Source organism: Sinocyclocheilus grahami, unplaced genomic scaffold (assembly GCF_001515645.1).
Source record: "Sinocyclocheilus grahami isolate Dianchi unplaced genomic scaffold, SAMN03320097.WGS_v1.1 scaffold428.1, whole genome shotgun sequence".
NCBI lineage: Eukaryota > Metazoa > Chordata > Actinopteri > Cypriniformes > Cyprinidae > Sinocyclocheilus > Sinocyclocheilus grahami.
The window spans coordinates 246,975-262,257 of record NW_015505607.1 but is presented as its reverse complement, the minus strand read 5'-3'; the positions used below and the strand labels follow the sequence as shown (position 1 = coordinate 262,257).

Sequence of the window (15,283 nt, the reverse complement as noted above, 5' to 3'; positions counted from 1 at the left end):
CTACGTCACGATGTGGGAAGATTTGCATAACGCCGCCCAAATGTTCACGCAAAGAAAGAAAGCGTAACTTTTATTATCGCTGTAGTATTGTTGCCGCCGCTTCGTCATGCCTGGAGCTGATCCGTGCTGGTCGCTGAGGAAATACTACAACTTTGCGCTGTGGATCGCCGGATCGGCTTTCACCGTGGACAAAGCGGATTCCAGCCCGGGGTCGTCACATGTGGTTGCCGCAACCCCACCGGATGCTCCTTTGTAGAATCCGCCGGCCGCGCCGTTCTCAAGCCCATTCGCCTCTGCTCACTCAAGCCGGCCTCCGCATACTCTAGGCCGCGGCTCACTCTAGGCCTCCGGCCTCCGCTCACTCAAGGCCGTGGTGTGTGACGCTGTTTCGTTGTGAAAGCAAAACTACTTTGTTTGGTCTTCCAAAAGAGGACACGACTAGAAATAAGTGGTTAAGTTGTATTTACAACACTGTTCCAGAACACCTCAACCCAAATATTTAAATGTGTGCAGCACATTTTATGGAGGACTGTTTCCTGATCCTGGGAGAGTAGACTACAATGCCGGCTGTTCTGACTCACAGACTGTAAGTACGTTTTTTATATTTAAGGAATTTGCCACTGATGATTCAAACGCAAGTTTTTTGGGCAGTGTAGAGTAGCGCTTGTTGTTTGTCATTTCTCTGATCACAAATGCAGACATGGTTTTATGTAACGCTCTGGCTGGACAGGGCATCAACAGTATGGTAAGGGGCGTAACATTTCCGTCACACGCTTGAGGTATTCGGCCAATCACAACGCACTGGATAGCTGGCCAATCAAAGCACACCTCGCTTTTGAGACCGATGAACTTTGTAAAAATCGACGCGTTTCAGAAAGGCAGGGCATAGAGGAGAAACAATATGTACAGTATGTGGAAAATAATGTTTTTTTTAGCAGCATCATATGACCCCTTTAAAGAAAAAACACTTAAGCAAAACAACAATTTTTAGTCCCAATTTTTTTTAGCAATTTCACTGGTAGTCCACTGTATGAAGACTTTTTGGGTATAATATGTCACAGTTTACTTTATTTTGCTATCCTCACATAAATTAACTATAGGCGTGCGTGCGCCCTAAACACCAGAACACCGCGGGTGCTGAATTGGGCTCTTTCACATCTTTTTCTGGTTGTTTAAACTGCAAATTGTATTTGTTCGTTCAGGTGCAGGAGGACGCGAACTTCGCGAAGGAGAGCTCGGTGCTGTGAGTGTGAGACGCGGCTCTCTGCGTGAACTCAGTTGAGCTTTTCCGCGTCTTGTGTTTGAATGCTTTAAACTCTTTTGAATGTTTAAATTGGCAAGGCTTAAAAACACGTGCAAATGATAAGCTTTCGTGACGACGCGCAGCAGTGGCCCGTCAACTGTCCTGAGCGTCTTTTTTAGGCTGGCCTCAGTCAGTCGGTTGTGATCGCCGTGGGCCCCTATAATCGTCACCATCTTTCACCCCACTAGCGACGGCCCTGCCTATCTGATCTGAAGGTGACAAGAGTGATTTTTAGGCTTTTATATGTTTAGTTGGCTACACTCTTAAAAATAAAGGTTCTTTATTGGCATCCGTGGTTCCATGAAGAACGTTTAACATCCATGGAACTTTTCCATTGCACAAAAGTTTCTTTCCATTGCACACTAAAAATGGCTCTTTTAAAAACTGAAAAGTTCTTTAGGGACCCAAAAATGGTTCTTCTACTGTATGGAATCACCCTTCTCTATGGAATGGCTACGTACCCCTCTGTTGTGTGGTTGATGCATAATGTGTTCGTGGAATTTGTAAAAAAAAAATAAAATAAAGTGTATATCTTAGGTTCTGTAATTGGTTGCCATTCCTTTTAAGATGCGGTGTGACACGTGCATTTTAAAATTAAAATTCTAATCGTGGACTAAGGAAATAACATGCTCTTAAACTACTGTAATTCAGTATACAGCACATGACACCATAATACAAAGGCTTTATTTATCTTTAATAATCTATTCGCTGCATACTCACGTGGAGAAGTGAAACGAAACGATGACTGATGTGTTAAAACCTATTTTTATACAGTCTATGGTTAAAACCACCCGGATTTCCTTAGCGTTGTTTGGCCTTTTCTGTTTTAGCTTGCAGTGTTTCCATAGAGACGAGTTCTTGTATTTGATTGGTCATTCTCGCTTCAGGTATTTGATGAAGCGATTAGAACGTGACGTTGACCTTCCGCTGTTGTTGTTCAAGTTTACTGGTTTAACAGTCAAACGGTACAAAAACAATGCGAAACAGAATTTTGAATATAAAAAAAACAACTGTGACAACATGAATACTGCGGTTATCTCGATTGTTCAAGAGTCTTGTTTGTGTAAGTACCTTCACGTTTGGAGACTGTGTGGAAACAAGCTTTTATTACAGAAAGATCCTGATATGGAATGAGAACATCGATATAAACTTTTAATACAAAATATCAGCAAACAGAAGCAAATATGTTTTCATCAATCATTTATTAATAATTGCAAGATTACATATGAAGTCTATTTGGAATGTGCCACACAATCCACTTACACCAAATATACAAATCAACAGATTCCAGCATTAGATTCCAGTTGGCCTTTATCAATATACTAATTGAGGACTGACCATATCAAAAAGATTACACCTCATTGGCAAGTAAATTCATATCTCCATAAATACACAGTAAATATGAATAACTATCAGCAAAGCAAAAGGTATGAACAAAAAAACAAGGCCCTTCCTATTTAAACTTGAAAGGCTAAATTTACTATGAAAATACATTAATTCAAGATGAAACCATGATGCTTAGCATTTGTGGAGAGAAATAGACATACTATGTTTGTAGTGAAAAATACATTACTCAATCCTCAGCATATTCAATAGAACACCATGCAAAAACTTACATCGGATATGCTTGATGACTGTGTACAATGAGAATTTTATGTATTAAAAACAGTGATTCACTCACATCTTGCCATGCATTCACTAGTCTTGTTTTATAAGCTTGTTATGTTAACCAGATTCCTTCAAGACATTCGTTTAATGACCGTTTTCTATAAGAAAACTGCACTTGTGATAAAGGGGTGCTTATAAGTCTGGAAAACCAGCACATAAGTAGGTCTACTTCTAATCCATTTAACCTGACACAACGAATGTGTCCTTAAAGCTATTTCAACAGCCTTGCCTGTTCTGAAAAAGTGACATACATGCCAGTGCAAATCAAAAATGGCCTATCGGACATTCATCCACAAGAATACAGCTAAAATAATGTAACAAATATAACTTCATTATAGAGATGATTTGCAAGGTCAGTTATATACTTATGAAGAGTAACAGCCATGTGAAACAAGCAAAGAATGTGTCCAAAAGTTAAATAATACAGCTTTACGTACCAAATTAAATGTTTGTGAAAATAATTAGACAAAGTTAGTATTTCCTTCATTCATTAAAAAAGTTAAAAGAACAGTTTCATGGATGGAATGTTCAGATGAATTTCACTTTTCATATTATAATATTACAGTAATATTATAACAATATAGTATAAATTATGCATATATATGACATTAAGAAAAAACAAAAGAACACATAAAACTTCATTTTTGCCACTCACATGAACTATGGGAAAGCCATAACACTTTGAAAGGTTAAATAGGAGTTATTTTAACTGCAGATTTCTGAACCCTCAATCCTGTGCAATCTCTCCGGCTTTATACTGGAACAATCACATGGACAAAAAAAAAAATACTGCACAGTATTCTGTAAGACAGCCTGTATCTAGACCTATAAAATCTCTATTCACAATAACAACACAAATTGGCCACATTGACGTCCGTTCATATTTACTTGACTGATGTAAATGCTCAGATACGTTACCTGATACCTATCAGTAGTAAATGATGAGAAACAGTGTGTTGAGCTAAATCTTCCCTGTCTGTAGTACTTCTCATGACTGAGTACTCTGACTGTTCTCATTTCTTGAAACGGAGCAAAAGAGACATTTCCCATTTGTCTCATGTAGCAGTCTGACTGCCTGGCACTTCAAAACAAGTGTGTGCATTAATCTATATGTCTGTGTGTTTATCAGGACGCATGCAGATGACTACATTGCATTACAGGATACAGGAAGTCGAAGATGTTTAAAATGAGAGGGACAGACCACACCTGTAGAGATGAGTGTTTTTAGAGGTAAAATTCAGCTTATTTTCTCATGACAGTGCTTTTGACCAAAGTGAGAAACATCAAACATCATCAAAGATTCGGCTTCGAGAAGAAGACATAGAGAAGTACCTTCCACCGGCATGTCTGTGGGGAAAGGAAACAAAGCAGTGAGTGCATGCAGTAGGTGCAGGAAAACTTAAAGAATAAAAACAAAACTCATGACAATAGAGTGACGCAGGGAAGATGTATTTTTGTTGGCCAAAACCCAGAAACGAGTAAGCATTTTTGCTCTTGCGGTTTCATCATCCTGAAGTCACTGTTGTTGTTTTTTTTGTTAAATGCCTGTAATTTAATGATTGTATTATGTGACATAAAATCTATAGTACCTAATAAGATTAGACAACTTTTGTTGGTCACAGAGCTGATTTACTCCAATAAATTGACGAGGGAACCAGGGTGATGCTAACTTTTGTGTTGGCCTACAAAAACATTTAATTACTGCAGCACTCAATAAAACTCAATCTAACCTGCCAGGTTCAGATTGCAAAGGGTCATCAGTGAGTGTTTCAGCATTAAAGTCCAACGGCTCAGCATCTTGCAACAACTCAATGCTGTCTCGCCCTGTCTGGCTGCTGCTAGGGGTGTACTTGGCCTCTGTGTATAAAAATGAATGGATTAATATTCAATTGACTGCTTCTTTACAAAATTCACTTAATAACAAATACTCTATAGGAATACTACAGGACACATGTCTTATTGGGCATTAAACATACGCCGGTTTGTGTTTGAATTTAGGGTTTCGCCATAGTTGGTTTCCTTCATCTCAGACATGGAAGTCCGGTTTCTGCCAGCAATCTCATCTCGTTGTGCATAACGCTCTCTCCATTCCTGTCATATACATATAATCATATATGTGTGTAATATGTATTATTAGAGTAATTATGTATATATTACTCTGTACTATTTAGAACTCACTCTTCGTCTGCTCTCCCCATCTTCTATTCTTTGGCGTTTTCTTCTTTCTATGCAAGAAAAAAAAAAAACAAACAACAAAATGAGTTAAGTACATGTCCTCGTTTAATACCGGATGGGACTGTGTTAAATGTTTATGCTTGTGTCAGCGGTAACTACGCCTCTGACGCACTGAGGTTTTCACCACTGCAGAAAGTAGAGCTGTAGCAATGAGCAAAAGTGATTTCTGTCTGAATCACTATTTATTTCTGTATCACATCTAGCCATAGCAACCACAGGAGATGGCTTTACCTTATTTTTATACTACCATTCAAACAGTTAGATTTGCTTGACATTAATTTTTTGTCATGGTCTCGAAAAGGTTTTTGCTTAACTGTTTTTAAAACGAGTCTTGTAGACAAGTATAAATTGGGCCTGTGAGTACATTTAATTATATAACTATTTTATATTCTAGTTATTGTTTATTTTAATCTACAAATATAAACAAATCACCTCTGTGCAGAAGTTCTCTGCCTTCATCAATGAGGTCAGAGGTCATCTCGTCTCCCATGAACTGCTGGAAACCCAGGAGGTTCAGGCAGCGTGTGCCAAGACTGGACAGAAATTATTTAAATTCAGTAAGAAACTACAACATGAAATTTGACACATACTACCATCATGAAACTCTTCTGTCTGATGATTTATAGAAAATTTTAGACTAACCTGAAGTATGTAGCAATGCAGAGAATGACGATCAGCATGGGGTAATAGATGTAGAAGCCATTAGCAATGAAGGACAGGACCCGCATGGAACCCATGATCTACAACATTACAGAAGGTTCCTTTAATGTTTAATAGTAATTAGACATTTCCAAATGGGACTCTGGGCCATTGAAGCCTTGCTGCTCTAAACATATGCTCAGCGGTACTATAAGTGGGGCTGGGTATCGTTCAAAAATTTTCGATATCGATACTGATACCTTGACTTCAATACCGGTTCTCTGTGGAAAAACAATGTTATTTAAATTTTGTTATTAAAGTATATTTGTAAAGTACAATTGGACATAATCTATATCATGGGAGTATGCATATATTATGCTATATATATATATATATATATATATATGTATATGTGTGTGTTTTGTGCAAATGATTTATTCTATTCTCACTAATCTCATTAATGCTTTCATTTAAAAAAAAAAACTTTGGTTTTATTTTTCAGCTTGTTGATGTGTATACAGACTCAAAGCCACTGCACAAAAGGAACAAAATGTACCTAACAAAAAATCAGTGCAAATAGTTTTAATAAAGCTCAAATAGTCTTCAGTTTACACATCTGTTAGGCTAAATTTACACTAGTGCGTGTTTGTTTTAAAACGCCTAGCTCAGATTTAAAGTGAGTTTTGAGTAAAAGCGGAATATAAATCTTATTTATTGTCTTATGCAGGGGCTCTATGGTATCGAGCTTATATATATGTATATATGTGTGTGTGTGTTTTGTTTTTTGTGCAAATGATTTATTCTATTCCCATTAATCTCATTAATACTTTCATTTCAAATTCTTACATTTAATCTATAAATTCAATTGACACTGAAAAATACAACTGCATTAAATAATTATTATGAGATTATTTTAAATATTTTTTAATATACAAACAATAAATTATGGTGGAAATTATACTTTTCAACTAAATTGAAACGCCAGTAGTGAGCGTTTAATGAGTGAATCATTGAGTCGTTCATTCAAGCGATTCGTTCAAACGGCTGATTCATCAGATGTTTATGCATGGGCTAATGAAACTTTGACTCAACCGATTCGGTCAAAACACGGACCTGTTAGGCTAAATTTACACTAGTGCGTGTTTGTTTTAAAACGCCTAGCTCAGACAGAATTAGGCTGGTTGCTGTGAGACGCGCTGTTTCCGCCTAAAATGCAAGTGACCTAATATTATTGTATTTGCTTATTGAACTGTTTATAGAACTATTAAACAGTCGTAATGGTGAAAACGTTGTGTGATGTTGCCTAACTAACTGTATTTTAAATATAAAAACTTTCCATTTTGAATTTTTACCTCAGGATGCCGAGTTTCTTAGTGTTGCGCGTTTTGATTTCTCCTGGAGGGGCTGCGGGAGCCTCGCCTCAGCAGCACAACCCTATACTGTCAATAGATGCATTATATACATTAGATATCCACTATTCGCCACTTACTCTAAATGTAATAAAATCAGAATAATATTGCGTTTTGGTGTTTACATAGTTATTTTTGGTTTCTGATGTTTTAATCATGTTACTTGTCTGGCGTTAATGAAGAGTTAATGTCAAGCCCTGGAGTCTATAACGTTAAGTGCCGGGGCTCAGGCCCAGACGGCCCCGTCCCAGTTTAAACCCTGGTCTTATGTCGCATGATGCTACAGTGTGCATGAATGGTCACATAACACGCGCTGTCGGTCTTGAAGTATGAACGGACAACTTCATATGATTGAAACTCTACACAGCTCCCGCGCTACTCTCCATTGGAAATGAATGACTTTCGGTCTGTCATTTGTCGGAGATAGTGAAAAGAGTATGGGCTTACATTTCTGCCACAATTCTGCGCGCGAAAGATCATATTTTGAGCGCACAAAAGTGCATTTTGCACGCGCTGCCTTGACAACCAATCACAACATTTATTGCATTACCTCGACAGCAGAAGAGGAAAAATACAGTGCATCCATAATTATTACGCAAGTTGATATTCTGATCATATTTTTTTCCAAGCACATTTGACCAATTCCAAACGACATCAATCTTAATAACTACTATTAATCTTGTATTTAATCATTTATAATTGATATATAATTATTCATGAAGGCTGAAGTGAAATATGTCTTATATTCAGGTGTGCATAATTATTTAGCAGATTTTCTTTTACAGATAAAATGAGCCAAAAAGGAGATTTAACTCAGACTGAAAGTAAAAAATTATTAAATGCCCATGAGAAATATTCAAAACTAATACAATACTAGAAATTGCAAAGTGAATGCATAACCATTGGACAGCAAAATGCTCAGTGGGTCAGCAGGGTCAGTCAAAAACATGTGGAGAAGAAAAGATGCATGTTAACTGCAAAAGAATTAGGAATTAAGATGAAGAATTAGGTGTGAAATCACCAGGAACCATTTAGTCTCCAGCGCCACCATTTTCCAGAACTGCAACCTACCTGGAGTCTCCAGAAGTACAAGGTGTCAGGTTCTCAGAGACTTGAGGCCTGTTCACACCAAGCACGATAACTATAAAGATAACGATAACGATATCGTTCTAAAAATCGTTCTCAATATTAAAGAATAGCATAGTTCACACCACAACTATAACGATAACGATACAGAGGAACGATATCGTTGTGATCACTTTCAAAACGCCAATCAGAGACCGAGGCTGCTAAATTCTGATTGGCTGCCTTGACAACCAATCACAACATTTCTTGCATTACCTCGACAGCAGAAGAGGAAAAATACAGTGCATGCTTAATTATTATGCAAGTTGATATTCTGATCATATTTTTTTCCAAGCACATTTGACCAATTCCAAACGACATCAATCTTAATAACTACTATTAATCTTGTATTTAATCATTTATAATTGATATATAATTATTCATGAAGGCTGAAGTGAAATATGTCTTATATTCAGGTGTGCATAATTATTTAGCAGATTTTCTTTTACAGATAAAATGAGCCAAAAAGGAGATTTAACTCAGACTGAAAGTAAAAAATTATTAAATGCCCATGAGAAATATTCAAAACTAATACAATACTAGAAATTGCAAAGTGAATGCATAACCATTGGACAGCAAAATGCTCAGTGGGTCAGCAGGGTCAGTCAAAAACATGTGGAGAAGAAAAGATGCATGTTAACTGCAAAAGAATTAGGAATTAAGATGAAGAATTAGGTGTGAAATCACCAGGAACCATTTAGTCTCCAGCGCCACCATTTTCCAGAACTGCAACCTACCTGGAGTCTCCAGAAGTACAAGGTGTCAGGTTCTCAGAGACTTGAGGCCTGTTCACACCAAGCACGATAACTATAAAGATAACGATAACGATATCGTTCTAAAAATCGTTCTCAATATTAAATAATAGCATAGTTCACACCACAACTATAACGATAACGATACAGAGGAACGATATCGTTGTGATCACTTTCAAAACGATTTTTTTCCAGCTGATGAACGATAAAAAACACTGACAGTCAATCAGAATCCATCCTGCTGTAACGAGCTCACGAATTTAAAGCGGCAGACGCGCGTGTGCTTAGAATAAACAGACGATATCGTTCGCTGGTGTGGACGCTAATATCGTTATCTTTATAGTTATCGTTCTTGGTGTGAACGGGGCTTTAGGAGAAGTATAGAATCCTAAAAAATTACCCCTACTTAATAAGAATAACATATTGAAGTGTAGTAAAATGCTTGAAAACTGATTTATTTATATATATGTGTGTGTGTGTGCTTTATAGACAGATAAGTTGAGAAGGACCAGCACCACATCCTCTTGTACCACTGAAGAATTTATCTTCCGGAATCTGGCAGTAAGCTTTGGGAGTTCATTTTTAGTCCATCTCGAGATTTTATCTGTAGAAGATAACCTGCTTAATAATTATGCACACCTGAATATAAGGCGTTTTTCACTTCCAGCCATCATGAACAATAATATATAGATTATAAGTGATTAAATACGAGATTAATAGTAGTTATAATTATTGGTAAAATGTGCTTGGAAAAAAATATAATCAGAATATCAACTTGCATAATAATTATGCATGCACTGTATTTTTCCTCTTCTGTTGTGATTGGTTGTCAAGGCAGCCAATCAGAATTTAATAGCCTCGGTCTCTGATTGGCTGGAATTATGGCACATTGTAACGCTGGGTTGTGTTGAGCACGCGAGCTGTTGGCATTTAACTATTAATTCCATAGTAAGCCGGCTTGAAACGCCAGTAAGACGAGGATCGTTTTCAATTTAATACAAAAACGCACCAGTGTAAATGTAGCCTTACAGCTACGGGGGCTGGGACGCATTCACACTAAATCCTCACGTGTGAGCCACATCTCTGAGTGTGGCGCGTGACGCGGACCGACTGTGCAGACCTATCGGTGTATTAGGCTATAGTAAGATACCACGAGCAGACTGCTCCGTACGTTTTCGCATCGCTCTCGCGGATGTCAAACACTGATCGATCTGCGCCTCACTGACGTTGATGAGATTAACCTCTTAGGTATCGAAATTTGGTACCGAATGACGAGACGTTTTTCGATACTCGATGGTATCGAGGCAATTCGGTCGGTGCCTAAAAAGTATCGAACTCGATACCCAGCCCTAACTATAAGAGTCTCGCATATTAAATTCTGTACATTTCAAATAATGCTAAAAGACTCACAGAGGTGTATGCCGTCTGCTCCTTTGCTTGGTGGGATATGGCAGAATCCATGTGAATCAGTCCCAGGAAGTTTAGACAAAGTGGGGGAGTCAAGCGGCAAAAAAGCCTAGTAAACAACACATAGGCTTTTGTGGTTTATCAGAGGAAAAACTAAGGGTGGAGTTCACTGAAAATACAATTCAGTTTAATACACTGAATCCTGCTATCTGTGAAACATACATGCCACTGAACTGCAGGCTGTAAGCGTCGGTTTGGTGATGTGAGGCCAGGTAGTAGTAGTTGAAGACTCGAATGCGAAACACAGTGGAGTAGACGCAGGTGCAAAGAAAAAAAATGGTAATGAAGCATGCCATCTATGGGACAAAAAGACAATATTAAGGCGTTTCAGCTGATGCCACAGGCAAAATCAGGTCAAACTGTCAGGAGGCTCTTAGTTTTGGTCTATGGCAGGAGTCGGTAACCTTATTGACAAAAAGTGAATAAAATAAATGACTTAATCAGAATCAGAATGAGCTTTATTGCCAAGTATGCTTACACATACAAGGAAACTGTCTTTGTGACAGATGCTTCCAGTGCACAGATAGAGTAACAGCAAAATGACCATATATATATATATATATATATATAAAAATTATAACTAAACTGAATAAAAATTATAATAATACAATAATACAATGAAAATATACAATTAAAAATAAAAAAGTGAACGAAATGACTATATATTAAAATAATTTTTTTATTGTATTTTCAATCGGTTTACATTTACTTTATATAAAGTGTACAAAAATGCATATATACACATAAATGTAAAAAAATATATATAGAATTAAACATTTTTCAAAGGAAAATAATAATTTTATAATTACAAAATATTTCTATTTCAAAAAAAGAATCCTGAAAGAAAATCACAGTTTCCACAAAAATTGTTTTCAACACTGATAATAATAAGAAATGTTTCTTGAGTACCAAATCATAATGATTTCTGAAGGATCATGTTACACTGAAGACTGGAGTAATGGCTGCTGATAATTTAGCTTTGCTGTCACAGGAATAAATTACAAATGATTAAATATATAAAAATAGAAAAAAAAACTTTTTTTAAATTATAATAATATTTTACAATAATACTTTTTTACTGTATTTTTGATCAAATAAATGCAGCCTTGTTGAGCATAAGAGTCTCCTTTTTAAAAAGTTAAATCCTTACTTTTTGTCAGCTTCCGCGTTAAATATTTTCCCATAATGTTTGTATAAAGTTCTAAAACAATCATAACTGAGGATCTTATTTGATTCAATAAAGACCTGGAACCAAAAATAATTTACATGTATATTTTAATCAGATTTTCCTAGATTAGATCCCTAAGCTCAAGCAGACTCACCTCAATGTACAGGTAGTTGTAATCTCTCTCAGCAAGCTGGATAAACACAGCAAAGAGTGACAGAACGGGATGAGTACTGAAGAAAGTGCACTCGGACCAAACCACAGCCACCGAAAAGAGTGACAGAAGCACAGACAGTATACGGTAAAACCACTGCTTCAGCAAACACTCCCAGTACCACTCTGATGAAGGAAGCAAAAGACAGTAAAGGCAGGACAAACACTGACATTTGTTTCAAATATAGCATATCCACATCTATTAGAGCACCTACCTACTGTGGGCGTATAAATGTAGCGTCTGAACCAGCCGACAGGTTCTGGAGGGGCAAAGCTGTGAACGAACTGCCGAGAGGTACTGGTTTCATTCTTGGCAACATCCTCAAGATGGAAAGCCTGTTCCAGCAATATCTGCCACTGAACGTGTGTGCGATTGTACCGCTGGACTGCGTAGATTACCTAAGAAACCAGCTGTTAGTATTATTCCAGAGCAAATTTCAGAAAACACAGAGAAAAAAAATTGAGCAGTACCTGCTTGTGTAGTTTTGAAAGGCTTCTTTCAGTGGGATATGTGTTATGTTTATCATCAAAATCCTCATTGTCGTCCATGTTCCTGCCCATTTTCTCCTGATATTCAACTGGACACTAAAAACAATAAGCAGATTTCTACTAAAAAGAGGGGCATGATTACTTCAAATCACATATATACATAAAAATGCACCAGAAGACTGCTATCATGTTGTCCTCTCACCTTTCGGAGAATGGTGTCCACGTTCTTCCTCAATGGATGATTATATTTGATTGATTCATTGATTTTTCTCACTTCCTGTGATAAAAATACAAACATCTAAGACACAATGTTAGCTGAACGGGCTCAGATCTGGCATTGCCTTTCAAAAACCAGCTCATCTGGACTCATATAGTGTGAACGGATGTTTGTTTACAGTGTATAAACACACATGGCTTTCACCTCCATGACATCTTCTAGGTTCTCCTCTGAATCTGCCTTCTCTGTCATGAGCTTGGCCGCTTTGAAGTAAGTCTTGATGAGGAGGTGACCCTGGCGCGACGCCTCCCAATACGAGCGAGGGATCTCGACCAGGCCGTAGCCCAACAGCAACACTAGAAGAAACAGACCCCAAGTGTTGGCCGCAGTGATGCCGATGGTTTGCAGCTCATACCTGGTGAAGTGATACAGAAAAAAAGTCAGTATGGAAAGCCAACAATGGAAGAATGTTCTGGATTGGTTTACAGACCAGGAGAGGTGCCACTGAGGATGCACGGCCACATAGATGAGAAGAGAGCCGAAGATGAAAAGGTATGTGCCATAATAGATGGCATTCTCAATGAGAGCCGTCTTGATCTTTCCAGTAATGGAGAATCCTCCAGAACGAGCATATGACTGCATGAATGGCAGAAGGAGCCTTGGAAGATCAACACTGTTATTAACCACTATTCTTACAGGTATAATACAGCATAGTTATTTATGCATTATTTAAACCAAGGGTTCACAGAAAATTTGTGAGAAAAGAATATTTACTGTGAAAAGTGCTATACATATAAATTTGAAATAAACTGAACATGTTCTAAAATTACAAGTAATATTTTCCTAATATGTCAATAATTTAAGTTGGCTTTAATACAATATAAACATTTAAAACAGCCAAATGTAAATTAATTATTAAATTAATCAAACTTACTATTATCCTCAGTTTAAATAAAGATCTTTATAAAGGACAATGAGCTTTAATATTATTATTATTTTATTTTGGAAGGGGCACTTTACTTGGGGGTCCGTGGCTTTATTATTAAATATTAGTATTACTACTAAATAAACAAAATAAGAAATATTACTAGTGTAATATTTCACTGTAAAATAAAAAAAATTATGATTAATAGTTTTATTATTTTTCTTAATTTGTATTTTATTTTACAGTGAAATATTACACTAGTAATGTTTTTTTGTAATAATAGTAATAATAATAGTTGTTGGTTTTTCTTAAGTGCACAATTTTATTGTGCAGTGAAATACTAAAATAGTAATATTTATTTTGTTTGTAGTAATTTGTATTTAGCAATAATAATAATAATAGTTGTTTGTTGTTCTAATTTTTTCCTTAAATGTGCAATTTTATTTTGCAGTGAAATATTAAAATAGTAATATTTATTTTGTTTGTAGTAATTTTTCTTTTTTTATAATCATCATCATCATTTAATATTGTATTTTCTTATTTTTGCTTATTGTAGTTATTTTTTAAAATGTAGCCATATTGTTGTATAATCACAATCTTGCAGCCCTACCAGATTGTGTTACCCCAGAACAGTTTTCCGGAAGTTCTCAGATTGTTCTGTTCTGATGGGTTACAGGTGTGAGTCTCAGCATTGCTCATGATCTACAACTGAATCCTATACAGACTACTGGTGAAGTAATCACACAGCTTTATGTCTGCACAGGGATGGCTCATTCTCAAGCATCCACTGACACAGGAAAGGCCTATTTATCACACCTACTAAGTTGTGATTGTGAAGGGAAGGGCCTTGAGCAAAAAATAAGCAAGTAATGCTTGTGGGTAGCATTGATCTTGTCTTGGCCTGGGCAGAAATTTACCAATCAACATTGTGTTGAGTCTGTTGGTTCTGGCTCGCTCTGGCTCTGTGCGCTGGAGTGGATGTTGAGAGCGGACTCTGCTCAGGTAATGGAGTGTGTCGCTGTTCTACAGACCAACGCGCTCCGACTTCCTGCTCAAATGGTGGCTAATCAGTCTCCGCTGGTTTCAACTGCAAGCGTGAGTAAGTTGCGAAGACTAACAACTTGTGTTCGCTTGAATCTGCTTTACTCTTCTGTCTTGTAACCCTCGATTTGTGAGCCATAGAGATAAATTAACGCGATTCACTCGCCCAAAGCCTGCCATCATCACTCTACTTCCCCCAGGATGCTTGGTGGAGCAGATGCCAAGCCCCGCTCTCAGAGCAACACACTGACTCACACTCGCTCACACATGCTGACACACTCACACGCTGACACACTCACACACGCTCACACACACTCACACATGCTCTCACACGCTGACACACACTCACACGCTGTCACACAGGCTGACACACACTCACACGCTGACACACACTCACACACGCTGACACACGCTCACACACACTCATACACGCTCGCACACGCTGACACGCGCTCACACACACTGACACACGCTCTCACATGCTGACACACACTGACACATACTCACACACGCTCACACACACTCTCACACACTGACACGCTCATACACACTCACACACGCTCACACACACTGACACGCTCACACACACTCACACGCTGTCACACACGCTGACACACACTCACACGCTGACACAC

General features: G+C 37.5%; 1 protein-coding gene across 2 annotated transcripts in view; it reads right to left on the bottom strand.

Moving 5' to 3' along the window:
• Nucleotides 1–3,560: 3,560 nt before the first annotated feature.
• The window catches only part of lmbrd2b (LMBR1 domain containing 2b), a 20,831-nt gene continuing 9,108 nt past the window's right edge, over nucleotides 3,561–15,283 (bottom strand). The window contains exons 1-13 of one of the 2 annotated variants that reach the window (XM_016233312.1): nucleotides 12,887–13,353; nucleotides 12,668–12,742; nucleotides 12,448–12,561; nucleotides 12,192–12,375; nucleotides 11,921–12,102; nucleotides 10,761–10,894; nucleotides 10,542–10,647; nucleotides 5,849–5,946; nucleotides 5,639–5,739; nucleotides 5,150–5,196; nucleotides 4,948–5,062; nucleotides 4,702–4,828; nucleotides 3,561–4,318 (exon numbers count right to left, since the gene is read on the bottom strand). In XM_016233312.1, the coding sequence (XP_016088798.1) occupies nucleotides 4,255–4,318; nucleotides 4,702–4,828; nucleotides 4,948–5,062; nucleotides 5,150–5,196; nucleotides 5,639–5,739; nucleotides 5,849–5,946; nucleotides 10,542–10,647; nucleotides 10,761–10,894; nucleotides 11,921–12,102; nucleotides 12,192–12,375; nucleotides 12,448–12,561; nucleotides 12,668–12,742; nucleotides 12,887–13,324 (1,785 nt within the window). In that variant the 5' untranslated portion in view covers nucleotides 13,325–13,353 and the 3' untranslated portion in view covers nucleotides 3,561–4,254. Of the gene's footprint in view, nucleotides 4,319–4,701; nucleotides 4,829–4,947; nucleotides 5,063–5,149; nucleotides 5,197–5,638; nucleotides 5,740–5,848; nucleotides 5,947–10,541; nucleotides 10,648–10,760; nucleotides 10,895–11,920; nucleotides 12,103–12,191; nucleotides 12,376–12,447; nucleotides 12,562–12,667; nucleotides 12,743–12,886; nucleotides 13,354–15,283 lie in introns of those variants that run through there. The other variant, XM_016233313.1, reaches the window with a different exon arrangement.